This window comes from Dipodomys spectabilis, unplaced genomic scaffold, assembly GCF_019054845.1.
Source record: "Dipodomys spectabilis isolate Male_0828 unplaced genomic scaffold, ASM1905484v1 ptg000096l, whole genome shotgun sequence".
In the NCBI taxonomy this organism is placed as follows: domain Eukaryota; kingdom Metazoa; phylum Chordata; class Mammalia; order Rodentia; family Heteromyidae; genus Dipodomys; species Dipodomys spectabilis.
In genome coordinates, this window is record NW_024870773.1 from 18513548 (window position 1) to 18535149 (window position 21602).

Sequence of the window (21602 nt, forward strand, 5' to 3'; positions counted from 1 at the left end):
TAATATATTTTGATGCCATGACTCAGATCAAACCAGTCTGTTTCTGCAGGACATAAGAACCTCTGCCTGGGTTAAGGAGATGCCTATTCTGCTCTGCAAATACTTTCCTACTGTCGGATAGGTGCTTTCTTTTTCTCACCCTGTATTATCTTCAGCAGCTCAGGCAGACACAACTTATTTGGAGTTCTTTCCTAGTATTGGGCCATGTTAGGAAAGGGGCCAGAGAAGGTGAGGCCAGAGAAGGGTTTTTATGAAGTTAGCATTTGGGTGGTTGCTCATGGGGCAGGGCAGATATCACAGCTCTGTAGGCAGAGAAGTGATGTGAACCTGGAATTAAAGACCTTTTTATATTGATAGCTGTTAATTAAAAAAGTCTGTAGAATAGCAGAAAAAGTTTGTTTTTAATTTAATGGAAAAATGTAATCATATAGGTTAAAAAGATTGTTTTCAATAACTTAAGAAACTGAAGAGGTAATGTGAATGTCTATTTTATGTCTCTTAAATGACCACTTTATGTTAAATCTTCTAGAATGCAAACTTTAGGACGAAATCACCAAGTACATACACCTCTGAATTAATGATAATAGTCCTCAACAGGCTTATGTTATAATTTTAATTTTAACAAGGAAAGCTTAGTGGTCCTAACAAGCTGTCAATGAGCCTAAAATGTTATATACAATGAAAGATAAGTAGAGTGCTCTGTCAATTGCTAATTGTTTCAAAATTTTAACCACAGCTATTCCAGGTCTTTTGTCTTTCTAGATTTGAGTCTCCCTGAGCATTTGCAGTCATGCCCAAAGAAGATGGTTCTTACAAGTATTTAGCACTTAAAACTTAATGGATTCAACTTAAACACTATGTAGAAGCTATTTTTTTCTAATCTCATTTCTTAAATTTGGCTATAAAGGATGTTACTGGTACAGACCTGATCTAGCTGTCATACCTTTCCCAAATGGGATGAGACCAATCAGGACATCTCAACAAGGAAAAACTAACTGGGACACTTCATCTTGGCAATCAGAAAAGACACCAAGACAAGGCTTTATCCTGACAATGAGGGACTAGAAAGGGACAATGCAGAGAAAGAAAACTGTTACCAGAATTGAGATGGAGTCACCTTTTCAAAAGTTACTGAAGCCAAGAGTTGAGAAGAAATAGTTCATAAGCATGATTACCTGATGTCCATGTGTAACCACGCTTGTCTACCTTCCAACTGAATAGGAATGTGCACCCTTGCTTACCCATCACCTGGCATTTCTATAGATCCAGGAGAAACTCAGAAGGTCTTTTTGCTATGGGACCTTACATTGTTTTAGCCAAGCTTATTTTCTCTTGTCTCCTGGCTATAAAACTAAAGTTTAAGGGCTAATTCTGCTAAGTTCTGAGTATAGCTCTTCTGTAAACACAACTACCGTTGGTTATAATCTCCTAAAAATACACCCTTACTATACTACAGAGCTCCTATGAATCAGGACCTGGGACCCCAGTTGTCCCTGCTATCCCCATCAACAGAGTGAAGACCAGAGGTTCTGACCTACGCCTCATTCCAGCAGGAAGCAGCCAAAGGTCTGACTTGGACTTCCCATTCCCTAAAACATGTCATGATTTTGAGTCCTTGATGGAGGAATAATGATAGGTAGTATTCAGGCAAGAGTGATTGAAAAATGCAAATAGAACCTCAAATGGAAGATAAGATCACAGTCTTAGGGAACACTGCAATTAAACTTCCTAACTACCTCTGTGGCCCATTAAGTTCACTGAGTATCATTAGAGGGAGTTTTTGAGTAGTCCACCCCCCTAAGGATTAAAATTGGCCTCTTTCTAGCCTAAGCTAGTTCAATGAATAGTTCTTGAAACAACAGATCTTTACCTTATTTCCCCAAACCACTAAACTGTATACTAGAGGTCAGATGTAATTCAGTAAGCTTCTTCCACCTTTGAGACAGTGATTGTGCCAGAGGGCTAGTCCTGAGGTAGCTTTTAATACTTCAAGCCCCTACACTTCAGTAGAAACTTGTGCTGTGGTAAAAATCATTCTCACCCTAGATGGGACCCATTTTCACTGTATTCTAAATGTATTACTTTCTAATATATTTTCCAATAATAAGTCCTGTATTTTACAAGTGCAATATAAATTAAAAAACACTTTGAAAAGCTAAATGGGACCTCACTTTATCTAACCAGTAGAGGAATACCAGATGCTATGCAGAATTACTGATGTGCATGTAATAAAGGAGAGGTTGCTGAGGATGATCTGAGGGTCATTTTTCAAAGGCCCACATTAGAGTAAGTTGTTCTGAAAATTAAGTATCTTTCTTTAAGACTGTAGACTTTATTTTATGCCATGATTTCAGAACATTTTGAAGCCATTTTTTGGGTACAATCTTGTAATTAAAAAATGGTTTCATGTGAGTTTAATATGTTTTTGATTCCTTCTTCAGAATGAAGAATAGAGGTGAATATTCACATATAAGATGTAGTTATGTTTGGATTACTCAAGAACCACATATTGTAAGGCTGATGAACTGATGTCAGCTCAGTGGCTCCTCAGAGTAGTGTACACCGGGCTAGACAGAATGAATGGTTCTTGCATGCCAGATTGTTTCACTTGGTTCTTCTTTTGAATTAATTAAAAAAAAACAAACAAACCTTTGAAGGCCTGTGTGTTTGTCTTGTTCTAAATGCAAGGGCAAATACAAACACATAACATACTGTTAATGCTTTAAAAAGCTTACTATATAGATGGTAAGACACAAGATATGTGCCCAAACATCTGTCCTGAAAGAAAATATGAGTATCTTAATGGAGGGCTGGCAGTATTAAAGAATGTGGGTGGGGCTTACAGGACTCCTATTCTTGCTAATATTCCACACTGCCTCCAATGCCCTCAAGGAGTTCCTGGTAAGTTTCTTAGAACTAGGTAAGTATTTATATTGGAGATAGCATGTGGAAATGAAGCTGTACTGGAAGGAAGGCTTTATCAGTGGAGGTGGCATTTGCACTGATCCTTTTTTCTCTTAGGTACTGATAAAAGTATGAAGGCTGCTGTTTGAGGTGTACTACTGAACTACGGCTGGTTGTGAGATCCAGCTACTGAGTTCCATTAGTGACTGAAAATGGTGGGAAGCCAGTAGGAAGAACAAGTCACGTGGAAGTTTAGTCTTGGGCTGTCTAAAGTTGAGCTATCATTGCAGTCCCCTTAGGAAGATGGTCCCTCCCAGAGTCCGTGGTCTGTCTGTCCCTGTCTCTGGGCCTCATCATAGTCTGCCATGTGCTACTTACTACCAAGTGAATGTTACTACTTGGAGGGGCAGTGTAGAACTGAGGCATTTTTATATACTGATCCAACAAATACTAGATAGAAATGTGATTTAATTAGCCTATGAACTGCCTGTCTCCACAGAATGCAGGTCTCATATGATATAATGTACACTGTAGGATAGCAAACAATTCTGTGAACTGAAAGACTATACTATAACTTCCAGATGAAGTTCAGTTTCCTACTGCTCATGTAGCTGCTGTAGGGATTTAGAGACAGCAGACAAAACCTGCTCATCAGTTATCACCATGTGAGGAATGCAGGAAAGGCCAGAATCACATCAAAACACCTTCCACTTCTGCTAACCTCAAACTATCCAGAGGGTTCAACATTTTCCTGGGACTTGGTCTTAGCCTTCAAGAAAGCTGAAGCTAGGGGAAAAGACTGTTCAGAATTTAAAGGGAAAACTCTTTGAAGAGGCTTCAGTAGGCATGGAATAGTGCTGACTGCATTTTAAGATGCTTTTCACTATTGAAAGAAATTATCCATTATCCTGAAGTGTGCACTTGACTGAGTCTGTACTTACAGAAACATCTGGAGAATTTTAAAATGTCTTTTTCTTTAAAAAAAGAGAACAGAGGAAGGTCAGTGAAATAGTGTGACACACATAAATGCACTTTTAGGATTTAGATAGAAAATGCCAAAGCAGGTTCATATATGGTTAAGTCACGCTGTCTTCTAAGCTCTTAAAATTATCAGATAAAACAACACATCTAGGAACAGGGTCTGAGAAGAATATTATCTTTACAATCTAGCTGCAATGCCTAACCTACAATTTGCTACTCTCTATAAACAGAAACCTCAAAAAACAGGTTCCAAACTAGGTAAGAAGAAATGACCCAGGAATGAATTAATTAAATAGGAGACTTGAAATAAACAAAGGAAAAATTATCCTATCAAAATAAAACATAAAAACACGATTAGATTAAGCTTCAAAAGACCCATGAGAAACTCATAAAAGGCATAATATGCACTTACCTGGTTTTTATTCTTCCATGATTTAATTTCTAATGTTATTCACTACCATCTGATAATTGCATGAAATACTTATTCTAACCATGGGCAATTTAAATTATTTTAATTTTTATTTCAAGGCCATGAGACAAAGGAACCTATTTATGGCCTCAGGGGATTTTTTTAAACAAAAATTAAAGCTAAATTGCTCATGGTTCAAAGCCAAGACTATTTAAAATCATTTATAATAATGCTGTAGGGAGACTTTTTCTGGGTATGCAAAATTGAAAAGATAAATTTACAATTACTAAAAAAATTAATAGTTTGGGGAGTTAAACTGCCCCTTTCCTTTCTAGATGAATTTGTCTGAACTTGGAGACATTTAAAAATGTAGCAAATGCAGGGCATGTATAGAAGTGAGGGGGTGGGTCTTCCATTCACTTTCACACAATGGCTGGATGTGTACATGGTACAAAAAGCCAGCCAACCCACTATCTATTTAAAAAATAAATAAATAATGGTATTGGCTTTGGGGATATCTTCCTTTTACCACACAGGAAATCGCCAGGATAAGGGGGAGAGTCTTGAACTCTACTCACCACATTTTCTGTGAATTTATAAAAGTCCCTGATGGAAATCACACAAATACATTTACTTTCACTTGAATCCCTAAGTTTTTAAAGTTACTCTTAGCAAAAGTAATTGAAATGTGGATTCACACCATTTTTACCGCTATGTTTCAGGGTTCTAATAAAATACTTTCAGGTATTATTCAAGCATTCCTCAACAGAGAAGAGAAAAGTCACATTCAGTGCTGCCTCAGGTGGCAGTAGACACAGAGGGAACAAACTGGGTTCCTAGGACACCTCCCCCTTAGGAGTACGGGAGATGCTTTGCTGTGGTCATTTTTGACTAGAGCGAGAGGAAGGAAAAGAAATCTACAAACCCATTTTCTCTTTCATTGTGGCCACAGAAATAATTGGGATGGGCAAGTATGTTTAAAATTCCTCCTGACAAATGCTCAGACCATCAACCTGTGTTGTGCATCCCACATTTAAGAAGATTATAACCAATTTGTGATCTTTGGTATTATTGTTTAAACATGAAATCCCCTGTCGTCCAAACTTATGTGTTGGTTGAATGCCTGGTCCATAGTTGGTGCTATTTTGGGAGTTGTTGGAGACTTTAGTAAGTAGGGTCCATCTGGAGGAAACAGGTCACTGGTGGTAACTGGTGGGTTTATCCTTGAAAGCTACATTTTGACCTACCCCCTTTCTGTATTCCCTTTTTCACTTACTGTCTGCCATGAGTTTAACAGCCTCCCATCATCACATGTTCCTGTCAACATGATATTCTACTTCACCACTGAGTCAAGTGAGTATGGACTGAACCCTCTGATACAGTGAGCAAACATCCTTCATCTCCTCAGGTTGTTTATGTCAGGCATTCTGTCACAGTGACAAAAATGCTGACTAATACAAATGGCTGTGAATCTAATGACACGCACCTTACCACAATCTTCTCCCTTTCCTTCCCTTTGCTCAGCACCAAGACTTCCTTTCTAGTTTACTCTCAAGGTCTCTCCTGCTCCTCTGTCTTTACAACGCTCTGTCTTCTAAAGGCTCTACATGGTTTTCTTCACTCAATTCAGGCTTCTGCTCAAATGCTACCTTTTAAGAGAGGGATTACTTCCTTTGATTCCTTCATCCTATCTCTGTTATTCTGTTTGCTCTTACAACAGCCTTGGCTACCATGTCTGTATCTTACATTTATATGCTGCTTGTCCAGGATGCCTGGAGAGACTAAAAGACTTATGAGTGAAGGTAGTACATGTGTGTCTGGTTCACTGTCATTTTCCTAACATCAGGACAATGTCTAATATTGAAGAAAGCATGTAATACATATGAGACATAACTGATCAGTTATGTCTGCTTTTGCACTTGGCTTCTTAAACTGCCAAGCCTCTGACTAGAAATAAAGTAAAATGTATGTATAATACATTTTAAAAATGTGATTATTTTAGTTTTTATAGGGGAAAATATTAATACATGGTAATTTCACTTATAAAACAGATAAAGTACAGGGAACAAATCTTAATGGTTTTAAGAAAAACCACTTATTTCTTAAAAGGGGCAATTGAATATATTAAAGATGTTTAGTTTTCAAAAGGGGTCATTGAAGGATTGCTTTACCTAAGTTTGTGAATCGTATTATATATATATAAAACTTAATTTCTTGAAAAAGATTACTTAAGTTGATTTTCGAGGAGTTCAACATATCCTATGAAAATGAAGCCTATTATAGTAGTAATATGTTTTCAAAACATTTTAAGAAATAGGGTCACTATACCCCTAAGCATTATTACCAAGAGATTTCAGCATATTAAGATAAATTCACCAGATTCTCCTAAATATCTTAAGGTTTCTCCCTCAAAATCATACTCCTGATGAAATGTCTTATGTTCACAAATTTTTATAAAGATATAAGATCTAGTGCTTTGAGTGTTATATGCTCCTGTCTCCACACTCTTTCACGTCAAAAGCCTTGAGAAAGCTAGGTCTATTGCAGGCTGTAGCTTTCATTTAATCGTTTTCTGAGAAAACCCTAAACAATTATTTTGCCAACACTTAGCTAATTATTTGTGTACACTTTGAGAGTGTCAGAAGAAGCTGTCCCAGCCAACTCCTTCATGTAACAGAAAAGGTGGTGAGATCATCTACTCAAGTCTAGAAAATTCAGAGTGAAAGAAAGCCAGCAAAACATTCTAACTTTTCATTTTTTACAAGAAAACAAATTATAGTATCTAGGTAACTAACCACATATTTACCATGTATGAAAAGAAAAATGTCATATGCTTTTGAATAAGGCAACAACATTTCTGAGGAAAAAAGACCTCATTACATAGTTTAGAATCGGATCATAGTGAAAACAAAGATGCGTCTTGCTAGGTTAGGGATTTAAAAATCAAATATGAAGAAATGAACTGATATAAAATCCAACGTTTGGATGATCATGAATTTTGATATTTAATGAAGAATTCTTAAATTCTATCATTTTCTTAAATTCTTAAATTCCTGAGGACAGGACAAAAAAAAAAAAAAAAACAGGACTAAGCAACTAAAGCGCCTCACAGTACAAATAGACAAGATAAGCCTTTCTGAAAGTAAAACAGATACGGGAAAATCACAATAATGGTGGATTCTCTCACTGAGAATATTTCTCATTTTGACCTTGGAAGATAACACACTTTAGATCTTGCTCCACTCATCCTAGACTTATCAGTCCCCACCCTTTACCCCTGGTGTGGTATGTACAGACTCAAGCACACAGTGCTTTTGATCACACACAGGGAAAAAGCAAGCCTCTACTTACCGGGACTTGTGAGGGCACCCAGAGCGCTGCTTGTGGTAGAGAGAGGGTTTGCATTGGTGCTGGTGGCTGAGGTCTGGGCAGCTGCTGCGGCAGCAGCCAGTGTCGCCAGATTCTGTAACTGTAAAGCATTCATGCCTGTGGTGGAAAGAAAAAAGTGACATTAGCAAGTATTTGACTTTCCAAGTTCACGAACAAAGTAGGCCCACAAAGCCATGGGGATCCCCGCATTTGTGCCGGTGCTTTCATGATGTACAGAGCTGCCCTAGACTTGTGAGGTGAGCCCATCTGCATGGGAGGCTGGGCCTGCAGTCTCTCCTCCAAGAATACCTTCTTCAGGTCCTTAAGATTCCATCTTCTTGAGACTGCGCACTCAGAACGGCATTCCATACATCCAGTGCTCCTCATCAGAGTCAGCTCCCAGCCTGTCCTAGCTCAGTATCCCCTTCCTGCTGTTTCTTCTCCATGTTGTAGTACCAACTAGGAAAGTCTAGTGGTCATTGTGTACTGACTGGTCACAGTAGGGCTTTGTGGACTGGCAGCTTCTGTGACTTAGCTGTCAGGAACTGGTGAGATTTGGGCTTAGATGGCTGCAGGAAAAGTTTCAGGGCAAACTCCCAACTTCTACACTGTACAGGTGCATGTATAAGACACTTCAGAGGAAATTATAATTCATCAGTTAAATGCTACTTTCAACTTGAACTGATACAGGTTCTAATCCTGCCTCTGTCACTTTTCTGGCTGCTGGAATCCAGGCAAATTACTCAGTCCTTTCCCCTTCTCCTTCCTTTCCTTGTTCTGGGGCTTTAACTCAGGCTTGGGTACTTTCCCAGAGCTTTTCTGCTAGCACTCTACCATTTGAGCCATGGCTTCACTTCCAGCTTTTTGAGAATTGGAGATAAGGACCTCATAGACTTTCCTGTCCAGGCTGGCTTTGAACTGCAGCCCTCAGGATTACAGGTGTGAGCCACTAGCACTCAGCTTCTCATTTTGTGATTAGTGAGTGTACCTGACCTCACAAGGTTGCTGTGCAGATAAATAAGATGAAAAATGAAAATTACTCTGACACAGTGTAAGTCCTAAGTAATTATTAGCTATTATTTTTGTTATTGTTGTTGCCATTGCACTTCTCTCTCCAGATTTATTTTAAAGAGGAACTCTAACATGTGTCCACAGTAGGAACTCAGTATGTGCATTGAAATGACAGTGCCTTAATAGAGCTTCATTTGTAAAAAGAGCTGTATTCACATGTTACAGATATTCATCTTTTAAAATGGGACTGTCTTAAATAGAATGGATTTCTGACTAGTATAAAGAAAGGAAAGGAGAAAAAATTTGCAAGAAAGAAAGAGTGGGATCTGATGAGATATGAAGCCAGAAGTTAACGTTAGACTCAGGCCTGGTGTCTGTGGTATCTGTATTTCCAACATCTTTTCTCTTCCCCCTCTATTTCTCAACCCACAGGTTCTCAATGGAGGATTTTCCCCCCATGATTCACTTTGTAGTAAGAGAATACAAAAGTACTTTTCTCCTTATACAGAAAGAGTTAAGTAACCAGCTTAATTTTGCCTTTTCATGCCTTAAATCCAGATGCTTACTAAGTGTCTACTGAACAAATTTAATCTGCTTTAGGCAGAATGGCCTGATAACTGCTTTCATATGTGTTGGGAAGGTAGATGGAGGGGACAGGTAATATACCTGAGTAAACCCCCAGCCGCTGGCATTGACTATGGTCTGAGCTCTATAGGAATGCAAGGCTGCTGAGCAGCAGTGCTGTCACTGGCTCCACTGTCCTGGTCTCTGACCAGAGTGTATTTTTACTTAGAAAAAAGCTCCTGATGGCTTGGCTGAACAATACATTTTCATTTTGTCTGAAATGATACTCTTATCTGCTTCCAGGAGACATCCAGACCCATTGGTTTAGAGTGAAAGCTAAATACCTATTCACTTCTTAGGTAGAGATGTCTTAGAAGCAGGACACAAGTATTTGTAAAATCTTGCAAATTTCTGAAAGAAAAATCCACCTTTCTTGCAACCCTTCTTTATCAAGCAAATGCAAATGTAAACAGATCTCTCATGATGTCTTGGATCAAGGGTCAAATGGTATCAAATGGAATGCAGGTGTTAAGAATCATTGGTCTTTTAAGTGTTACTTTAGCAAAGAGGGAATGGAGTAAACACAGGACCTGCTGGATTTTAGTGCAGGTCCACTTAAACGCAGTAAAGGACTCTATTTCCGAAAAGGAACAAGAATCCACTTCATGCGTGAGTGTGACAAGAGCATCCTGGCTAAGTGATCCTGCAAGGAATGAGGCACATTTGTACTGATCTGTCTGTCCCCTCTGATGTCTTACTGATGTAAACCAGATGATCAGATAAATCACCAAGAAAAGAACAGGGTTTATGCACTGACATTAAATCCTATGCTATGCATGCACCTGACAGAACCATTATTCTAGCTCAGACCAGCAGGTCCTCCTCTAGAACAACTATGCCCCCCAAGTGTTATTGCAGTATTAGAGCCACGGAACCAAGAACTCAGGTTCTTGGCCAAAGCTTTGTAGCAGAGCCTCCTGAGCCTAGGGTAAAGGCCTCCTCCCCCAATTCACTGTCTCTCTCTGAAGATGGCTCCATTTCCACTTAATGTGCACTTTCTATGTGGTTATCTACAAACTCACTTTTCTGTGACTCTCTCTTCAAAGTCCACTTACACACTACGTATATGTATTTCTTACCATCACAACCAAATACTAATTGAGCTCCTTGAGGATGAAAGTTTTTAATCCCTTTATTTTGGGTGCAGGTCCTGGGGCATGAACTTAGGACTTGGGTGCTGTCCCTGAGCTTTTGTTCTCAAGTTTAGCACTCTACCACTTAAGACACAGTGCCACTTCTGGCTTTTGTGGCAGTAAGAATCTCATAGGCTTTCCTGACTAGCCTGGCTTTGAACTATGATTCTCAGCCTCCTGATTAACTAGGATTACAAGTGAGCCACAGGTGATTAGCTAGGATTACAGGTGAGCCACTGATACCAGCTCATCTTATTTATAAGTCCACATAAACACTTAAAGCACACACACATATTTACTACTTAATATATGTTAATTGGTGGACAAATTTCTTCAAGATGTATGGACAGGTAATGATAACAAATATTGAAGAAATTGCTATGAAGAGTATAGTCGTCTATAAAGCCAACCAAAGTTTCAGTTTTCTCCTTTTTGTTTTGTACTTATATCAGCACCAAATATTGACTGCTTTCCCTCAATAATAAGCAAATGTACTGCATAATTTCTTCTCAGATCATATTTATTCATCATCTTACCCACTGACATTCATTAAAGTCCTGGAGCCAAGCCAACAACAATGAGGTTCTCTTCTCCACTGTCTTGTTCCCTTAAGAATTCAGAATTAAGGGTGTGTGTTCCTTGTCGATGCCTCTCCATATTTGTCCTATATGCACACCACCATCTTAGAGAGTTTAACAGCCTCTTTAACCTTTCCTTGTTGTTAGCTAGAAAGGCCATGTAGAGTGACCGAGGCTCTGAGGCATCACTGCAGAGGATGGATAACACTGCCCAATAATACACAATGGAAGGACAAGGTATGAACCCAAGAAGCTGAGATAAAAATAGTGGAAATAAGAGGCCTGCTAGCAAAAAAGGAAGAGAACAGTGGGAACCATTCAGACGGAGGAGCTGCACTTGCCTGCCCATCTATCTTTCTGTCAATCCATCAGTCTGTATGTGTCAGATCTATGCAAGGTGCTGAGGGTAAGTAGGAAATGAGACAGTGCCTGTGCTCAGGAGGCTGCTGGATCTGGCAGCAGGGGAAGTCAGTAACTGGAAGGTTCCTACTAGCACACTGGATTCTGGAAATAGACTCAAACTTAGAACCACATTCTCATGAAAGCCCTTGCGTTGATGGAGATGATGAAGAAGCACAGAAATGCACTAGTAAGCTGAGGAGTGGAGCCTCTTCTAGCTTGTCTGTCATGGTACCTATGCATCAATCCATCGAGCTTTCATGCCTTTGATGCCGGTCTTACAAAGTTTCTCAGTTTGACCCTACATTTCTGCCTTTCTCAATGCAATCTGGGGAGGGATATCCCATTCTTTACCTTATAATGTATTCTTAGGGCTTGGAATGGTCAGCATTTTCTGCTGGTAACAAAAATGATTAATGCCATTTAATGTAGTGTGGCCTGATGAAGAAGTGTGTAGGCCTTGGGTTCAAATAAACCTAGCTTTGTCCCATTTACTCCAACCTCAACCATCTGGAGTAAACTGGCCTGTGCTAGGTTCTCAACTGTAAAATGGGATTATAAGTGTATGTCTTCTGATTGTCAACGTAAGTAAAGTTCAAAGAACAATGCCCTGTGCAGTTAGGCTCAGAGCGTAAACACTCAGCTAGATTGCATGTTGCTTCAGTGAGGGCACCAGTCATTAGGATGAAGTGTGTGCCATGTGTGCTTCTCAGTGCTTTACCATGTGCTCTCTCTGGGTTTATTACATACCCACCTCTGTAGGCACTCTGTTGTCCAGTTCACGGCAAAAGGAAACCAGTGTGCAAAAGTCAAGGCACTGTTACCCACTCTCCAAGGAGCAGTCCTGAGTCAACAAGAGGGAGGTCCAACTTTCTTTTTAGTGTATCTGTCCTCTCCTTGTCAACATGACTTTTCTATAGTGTTCCTTCTGTTCTCTTGCTCCCAATTTGGGGCTCTCCTGCCCTCTTCTTGTTTTTTGGCCTCCATTATTTGGTATTTTTAAACAACTTTAGGAGGGTTCAGGAGGACAAAGAGAAGAGTGATGATACAGCATGGGGTTTCAAAAGGAAATATAGCTGAAGCACCAAAATAATCCTTGACCTGCTCTTCCCCCTCACTTTAAGTGGCCTCGTTAACACATTATGTATGAATTGTTTGTTAGGAATGGCAAGCCTGGTAGACAGAGCTTTATAACAATGCCCATTCAGTTTGTGGTACCTGAAATTTAGGTACTAAATTTATGATCTTGTCTTGATTGGTAGTTAAGAACTGAGTTAATCAGTACTCATGCTCTAAGTACTACACTAAGTAACTAACTACTTGATAACTTGTACAGTACTTGTATCTGCTTTCTAAATCTCTCTAAATGTGATTTCCTTATACATCCATCACCAGAATCTTGGATGTCACGGATCAGTTGCCTGGGTGAGCAAATGGACTCCTATGGCCATTTCTTATCAATATCGAGTCTGTCAACATGCTATTCCTCTCCCCTTCCTTGTTTTTGGAGGCCTTAGGGACAGGAGTCTGGAATTTTATGAAAAAGTGAGTATGTATGTTTTTGTGTGGGATAATTTTTGTGACGAACCTTAAAAAGCTGAAGAACCTCTGATCTAGTTAACCTGAAAAAGGGACATGATCTAGTAGGAAGCTACTGATTGAGAAGCCCAGGGTTGGGACAGTGGTGTATATGAGGAATCAAGAAGGAGTTAGAGCTGATGAGAGAAGAGAAAGAAAGCAAACCAATGTCTCCTCCCATGCAGACATACATGCATACAACAGAAGCCCACCTAGCCAGAACTTCAGTCAGTGATGCTTTCCTGGACACAGCTAAAACTGAGGGAGGACTTGAAAAGAGGTAGGAGCTAGGAAACCTGCAGGCCCAGAGTCTCAGCTAGACCTCCTCCTCCCTTCGCTGTGGTTTCCCGGCAGCTGGCACAGAGAGTGAAGTACGAAGCTTTTCTTCCTCTACGAGGCCCCATGTCTCACTTTAGCCTGTCCCTCCTCAAGGATATTCCTGCACCATCGTGGGCTTCTAAATAGTACTGATATCTCGTGAGGACAGGCTCACATTCAAGAGTTTCAGTGGCTACCTGTTAACCATACCACACTTTGTAGAATCCTGCATCAGCCTTCTAGTTTCAGCCACTAAAGACTTGGAGCAATTACTGTCCAGGTGGGGAGGAAAGCTCTCCCTTCCCCTACAGTAACTGCCTTTTCTTCCCCAGGGCTAAGTCAATAGTGAGGGTGGCTCGGAGCACTCAGGGAGCCCTCATTCCACTTATTTGGAATGCATATTCCTCGTTCCTTTACTGTTACTGCTTTCTCTTCCTTCTCCTTTGGGGCATTGCTCCCTGGCCTCCGTTTCAGCTTTTCCACCCCCAGTAACACTTTTCTCTTTCTTGGCTACTCCTACATAATCACGATGAAAGGGCACCAGACGGAGAGGCGCCTGTCACCCTTCTGGAAGCTAGTTCTGGCTTAGCAAATAGCTTTTATGAGAAGAAAAATGATGCCATTTAACTTCATGAAGCACTGTGCTCCAGCTGGGTACCCCTCAAACTATGCGCAATAGTCTAGGTGACTACACTTGTGGAGCACTGAAGTTTTAAGAAATCAAGCAGTGAGCTGCTATGATACAGCACAAGGGGAAAAGGCTGGGGATACAAGAATTCAACTTTTCATTCTGTATTTGGAAAAAAAAAGTCCTTCTCAAAACAAAGAAATTGTGCTGCAAACAGATGATATGCCTACTTGAAACTTAAGATTAAAAAAATTATAAGGAGAAGGGCACAAAAATTTAATTTAATGTTCACCTTAGGTAATTTTGTGTCTTATTGTTTGTGGCAATTACCATAAATCTGCATATCAATAAGCAAGAACAGATGTCAGTTGTTACAAGTGCTTGCCAATCAGGTCTGGTAAAAAGTGACAGATGGGTGGTTATAGAACATTCTCATAAGGCCTATTAGCACATTCGCAGGAAGTGTCTGTGGTGTGGACTGCTGGAGACCTAGGGAAGAACACAGGGTCTTTGTGGACCTATGGTGCACACTTCATGCTGGGAGCTGCTCCAACTAGAGCTTCTCAGACCTCCCACACATTGTTTTGGCAAGTGTTCTTCCTCTTCTGCACCGAGCAGACACTCTTAAGTCAGTATTCGCAGGGAGTGGATTTCACATTGACAAAGGGAAATCTGTTTTGTTGTTTGAAGCAAATATTTGCCCTCTACAATTTTATTGTTACTTTAAAGGGTGTTACTATTAGCTTTAAAGAAAAGCAGAATAAAAATGAAGCAGTTCCCTCCTGTTCATCAACAGTAATTTCTTTTCATTCTTATCTCTAAATCTCTGTGATTAATAATACCTTATTCTAGGAAAAACAAAAACCTCTTCCAACAAAGAGCTTTCTTTTGATAAAATGGAAATATTTTCCAGCATGGAGGCATCTGCTTTCTTTTAGCAGTTTTAGGGCTCTTTCTACATTCAGAGTTCAGCCCACTTGTATAGATGAATCACTGAAGCTTTTGTTTATACCTAAATTGGCTGGGACACAGAGCAATGTTTCATAAGTTCTATGGGGCAATAGACAGCTCAGGTTTTGAACTTGTAATATAGATACACAGCTAATAGCTTAGTTTAATAAAGTGTGGACATGTTTATTAATGTGTCTTTATTCTATGCTTTAGTTGTCAGTCTGTAAAATGGAGTACCAACAGTCACTAACTCCTAAAGCTGTTGTAGTATTTCAGAGTTGTGTATCCTATTTCTCACACCACTTACTGGTGCTGCAATCTCCTAAACTTATTTCTTACTTCCATTTTCCTATTGTCCTTGTTCTGTGAAAATCAGCTACATGATTATTACAAAGAGCTAGACAAGTTTCACAGAAACTTGTGAAGTAGTACTACCTTTATTTTTCCATCACAATGATCTTCTGATGTATGCTATAGGTTATAAAGAAATTAAAGATCAAAGGACACTTTTCCCTTATTCCTTCAAGGACAATTTAGGCTCTTAGCTGAAACTCAAGAGTTTCTCAGATTTAAGAAATATATTAAATACTAGCAACAAATTTAGAAATAGGTATCTTTATTAAAAGTTTTAAGAGGGAAAATAAAATCAATCAACTTCAAGGAGACACAGTAGACATAAAAGGATTCAGCTTATAAAGACTTGATCTTAAATACATTTTCTGCTTTAAAATTCCTTATTTAGTAAAGGTTCCCTTTCATAGAAATAGCAAAATACATTTGTAATTACTTTCAGTTTGAAAGGAAAATGGTAAGATTTTTCTGGAGTAAAATGCAGTTGATGTTCCATTAGGTCTTCTAACTGCTTAGTAAATGTCATCTAAAATTTCTTTTGTTTGCTTTTTTGGGCTGATTTTATTTTTACCTCATATAAATGAGCCATTTTAAGACTCTAACTAGAAACTTAAATCTTCTAAAGGATTGAATCCTCTATTTTTTTTTTCTCCCCCCAGTCCTGTACTGGGGATTGAACCCAGGGTTTTGTCTTGTACTTTACCAGTTGAGTTTTGCTCCCTGTCCTTTTGCTTTTCTTTTTGAGAAAGGTCTTACTAACTTTTCCTTGATTGGCTTTGAACATGAGATCCTCTCTCCGCCACTTCCCAGGGAGCTAGAATTAGAGGCCTATGTCATCATACCTACTTAAGACCACCTCTTTTGGAGAGATGTTCATAGTTAAACATGATTAATTTTCAAAGTATTTCACTCTTTTTGGTGATAGTGTTCCAAGACAGACTACCTGAGTCAATTAATATGCCACTGGAATACATAAAAATTAAATATGAATTGTGTATGTTCAATTTATGTCACAGTATCAGTCATTCAATAAACATTTTAATATCAGGTGAGCTGGGGAAAAGTAACATCCTGTGTTCCTTCTATCATATTATATTATATTATATGGCTTTTATTGTATTTGTTATGTACAATGTGCTTGGTAACAGGTTTTCTAGTATTTACAAACCACCTCCAAATCCTTAATAACTCATTGATGAAGATTTGTGACATTAGTTTATATAATGCTTTCTAGTTTTAAAGCCAAATTTCTTAATTCAAAAACTGGGCATTTGACTTAAGTTCTACCAGGAATGTATCCAAAATACAAATTTGCGTATCAGTTTAAAATTTCTTCATCCATGCATTCCAATGCAGTGACTAGCACCTCTTAGAGGAGGAGAGGCTCGGCTATCAGCCACCAGCCCAGCCCAGGCTCTCCTGGGGATCAGTGTGTGGTTTGGGGCTCTGAATTAGAGAGAACTCGACACACTTGTAAGGGAGGAAGGAAAGAGCTTTAGGGAAGAGCCCTTCTCACATTTGGGGAAGTCAGGAAAGATCTCTAGGATGTAACCTGTGTTACCAATCCACCAGAATTCACTCTGTAATATTTGTGCAGATTAATGGCTAGAACAAAAGTTAAATCCTACTTTGGGGACAAGACAATAGGAGTAGAGGAGGCTACATAACTTTCCTTTATTAAGGAAAAAAAATCCAAATCACAATGTTTCACATACTTAAGAATACGATACAACTATCTATATAAATGAGGAACAGCTTTTATGGAAAGCAGAAAAAGCCTACATACCTACATTTTGAATGGATGGCAGACAATGGATTACTCAGGATTTGATTTTATAGGCTTGCAGACTCAGTGTGTTGAGTTTAACATGTTGAGGTTCCAGAAATGAATATTTTGGAAAGATCAAAGCATTTATAGAATGTCTTTAAGTTAGCCATCTGCTCCATGGCACCTTATAAGATACTCCTGGTTTTCAAATGAGCAAACAGAGCATATAAATGCTAATATTTTGACCTGTGGTTGGCATGGCAGAGGCATACACATTCTAATGAAAAATAACAGGGCACTTGGTCCACCTAGGAAGACACACTGGGCAGTAGCCTCAGGACTAAGTAATCTTCTCTGCATAATTCAGTGGTGGGAGCAAGAGAGCCTGAGGCTTTCTCTGAGGAAAACTTGAAATTTTAGATTTCAGTTGATCTGTATGACTAGAAGAAAAATGAACTTCCTATCAGCTGAAAATATGACGAATCTTAGCATTTATTTAAGGAGCTTGCATTGAGATTTTTCATTTAAAACACAGAACACCTACTGAATATTTTTACTAATCTCTCTCCAGTTCCCTTCATAGACTTTAAAATAAATTAACCATTCAATATGATTCTTAGCTCCAATGCCAGTATCCTGAACTGTATACTTATGTATGGTACAATGATATAATTATTTATTATGCAAGGTATGTAAGTATATATATCATCTATATATTTAATAATCCAAAAATGGTATTGCAGCAGAACAAACGGGTAGCTTCAATAGATGTGAAACTGAACAAGTCATTCAGCATGATTTTTACTGTTGGGCAATGTAGCTCATCAGATGAGAGCTACTATTAGCCTGGCTAACCATCTACATACACATACAGGAAGAAATTAAATTTCACTACAAATCTTTCCAGATTCACTCAAAATGAAAATGAAAAACAAAACAAAAAAAACCTAAGGGTACCTATTAGAAAAAAAAGAAATATTATAGTGACAGATTAAAAAAATCTGGTTTTTATGCTATATAGTTAAGGTTTCTTTTCAGCAATTCAGGGTGTTCCTGATTAAAGAAAACAGTGCTTCATTTTAATATGCCAAAAATCTGTTCTATTCCTTGCCTTCTTTCCCTACCCTTTTGGAACCAAACAAGGAAAAAGCTTTCTACCAGCTCCTCCTGGCAGGTTAATGGGCACCTGTGTTCTGATTCCTTGGCCCAGTGCTGCGGTGGGGTACCTGCATGGGAGGAGGCACAGTAGGGTTGACCTTTTGCTAATCACTGTGCCACAGCAACTACTGGCACAGCTCATTATGAAAAGAAATCCTTCAATGAGCTGTTTTTCAAAGAGAGTTCCACTTTGATTTTCTTTAGAACAAAGATTTAACTTCCACATAAAAGCTTCCGATGAACAATTCTGTCAACTGGGCACTAAAGTAAAAAAGGCACCCTGTTAATTGTCTGTCATTATCAAGGGACTAAAAACTATCAAACACAGGCTTGCAATCTTGGCTTTCGGCCTTATAGGGGTTCGGCCACTTTTACTGACTGCTTATTATTATTTTACAGGGATGTCAATCAGTTTAGCTGCCCTATATATAGAATATGTTGGAAATCTCCCAGTAATCAATCCCATTAAAACAACAATAAAAATTCCACAAACAGCTGAAGTGTACACTGTGTAGGAATTTATAGCCCCTTCATCTTCTAACTGTCACATAAGGAAGGATGGGAGTAAGGAAGTACACTTAGGAGGACCACTAAGGAAGAGATGATTCTATTTTTTTTCATACCTATAAAACCAGTTCATCTGAAAACTTCTCTTTCTCTCTACTTCTTTCCTTTGCCCTCTAAACCAACCCCCAATTTAGCAACTGTATGGTCAAAAGGAAAGGTATGTTTCATGACTCACCAGCCATTTGCTGAATGCCACTGAATGCACCCAGGTTGCTGGAGGAGGTGGCCTGCTGGAGAAGCTGAAAATGAACACAAGGTGCAAAGTCAGAACCATGTGAAGATGAGAGCACAGTAACACCAAAACTTTCCTTTACATTTGTATAGTTGGCGACCATTGTCTGTTAATGGAGAAGGTCCCCAGAATTGGGGCTGTAAAACCAAATTAATATCTAATCTCAATTAAGAAGCACAGATAAGAGGGAAACACAACAGTACTGCCTTAAAACAATCAATTTACTCTTTTTTTTTTTGGGTCCGGTTGTGGGGCCTGAACTCTGGGCCTGGGCGCTGTCCCTCAGCTCAGCTCTTCAGCTCAAGGCTAGCGCTCTACCACTTGAGCCACAGTGCCCTCATCCAGCTTTTTCTTTTTGCATATGTGGTGCTGAGGAATCGAACCCAGGGCCTCAGGCATGCAAGGCAAGCGCTCTACCACTGAGCCACCTTCCCAGCCCTCAATTTACTCTTTTTAACAACCAGGTGTTAAATGTATTGAAACCAACATAGCGTGACTAATTATGTCTCTCTGTAGTCTAGTAGTTTTTGTAACTCATCTCTGTAAATCAAGATTCATTCCATCATCTACTCTACTTCACAGTTCAGTTTTATCTTTCATTAGATGCACATGGATTCATTACCTTTTAGGCCAACATAATGATCATTACAATGACTCTACATGTAAGTTTTATTGACTTTCAGACATACAGTTGTAGCCTCAGCCATATGTGGCAAAAAAAAAAAAAAAAAAGGCTGTTCTTTTTTTTTTTTTTTTTTGTTGGTTGTGGGGCCTGAACTCTGGGCCTGGGTGCTGTCTCTCAGCTCTTCAGCTCAGGGCTAGCGCTCTACCGCTTAAGCCACAACACCACTTCTGGCATTTTCTGTTTATGTGGTGCTGAGGAATCGAACCCAGGGCTTCATGCATGCAAGGCAAGCACTCTACCACTGAGCCACCTTCCCAGCCAAAAAATGCTGTTCTTAAGATGGTGTTCACGGCTTAAAGAAACGTATGATTTGTAAATATCTGGAATGCTATGTACAATGAAGTTATGCTTCATAATTAATATGCCTGTGAAAGTCTGTACTTTCCCCCTATAGCTTTCAAAACCACATTTTTCCTGCCATGTAGAATTAGTGGGTGCCACATGATAAAGGTTCTGAAGTATTCCTGTCCTTGGACCAACTCAGTTGAACTGTAGGTTAACTTGGGCTATTCTAAGATTTTAACAAGATGTATAGACATTCTTTTTTTGGTAAAAGAGCAATACACATAGCTTGATCAATACAGATAGTACATTAGTTTGTACATGGGAAAATATAGTTACCTCCTATATTCCAATATGTATGTTGTATACTTACCATATTTCTCATTGAAAAATTGTTTTAATATTATGTGCTCAAGAGAAACATGATAAATTCATGATTTTCAAAAAACTTTCTGAATATATCTGTAGCTGTGTGAAACATAAGGTAAAACACTATTGTTTATTGGTAAATATAAAGTCAATTTAATAAGATAAACTCTACAATTTATATAACTAAAAAGTGACATAGCACCAAGCATGGTGGGCTGTCAGTGGCTGTGAACCTGTTTCAGGTTACAGTGGTACTATAAGACTTCATGTCTACTGGTAGTAAAATCAAGAAACATGTCTGACATGTTCACTCATCTCTCCTAGTTGGGAACATACTACATATGCACTCTGTGTGTGCACACACATGCGCTCTCTCACACACAGAGGAAAACTGAGGAAGAGAAATGGAGAACGTAGAGATTATCTATTTTAATACAGAAATCCTTTCCTGTGGTTTAATTTGTTGAATTTATCATTTTCTGATGCTTACAAATTGCAGCCCTTTCTTCAGCTTACATGTTTTAAAAATTAAGGTTAAATTATTTATTTTGAGGAATTAATAATTCCTGTTGAAAAAAAATGTAAGTACCTGAAGGCCATGAAATCATCACTAAGAATTGTTTAAATGGATAATCAATACTTTGTAAGCCAGGCTTCAAATCTATGCTCACCCAAGAGACAGGGGAATGACTTACTGGCTAAGAGCTTTTTCAGAGAACAGAACTTTCACGTGAATGCAGCAGTAAAATATGTCTAAGAAAAACTTGGTGCTCAAAAATATCAAAAGGCATTTTTATACATGAAATTCTCTTATGGGTATAGAAATATGTTGCAGATGATCCAGAGATTTTTGTGGGCACAGAAAATATGTCAGAATACTGAAAGGCAGAGGTTCTACCAAATAGGAGAGCAGGAAGGTAGACTCTTACAAAGTATGAAAAAGTAAGCATAACATCAATCTTGGATAAAAATTCTGGTACATACAAGTAAACTGATGGTCTGTGAATACTTGACCAGCACAGTTTGTGGAGATGGTTAATCTGAACCCACACAGATTACTAGCAGTTGTGCGGTCTGCGCTTCCCTTTCCTCACCTAATCATCAAGCAATATCACCTCACCTTTCAAGGCACAGGGAAGGACTGCCCTGCATAACAGAATTTTTGCTATGAAGTACAGTTAATGGATGATCTAATCCTGAGAGAGATAGTTAAAATGTAAAATGACAGAATTAGGACACAACAGGCACATATGCATACTCTCTCAGGCTTGAATAAAAAGGTCTAAACTTAGTGGGGGTAGAAGTAT

General features: G+C 38.8%; 1 protein-coding gene across 9 annotated transcripts in view; it reads right to left on the minus strand.

The window, feature by feature from the left end:
- The window catches only part of Celf2 (CUGBP Elav-like family member 2), a 307380-nt gene that overhangs the window by 27501 nt on the left and 258277 nt on the right, over positions 1-21602 (minus strand). For all 9 annotated transcript variants that reach the window (XM_042686057.1, XM_042686052.1, XM_042686050.1 and 6 more), the window contains 2 exons: positions 18903-18966; positions 7646-7780 (listed from right to left, as the gene is read on the minus strand). In XM_042686057.1, coding sequence (XP_042541991.1) covers positions 7646-7780; positions 18903-18966 — 199 coding nt within the window. The remainder of the gene's footprint in view (positions 1-7645; positions 7781-18902; positions 18967-21602) is intronic.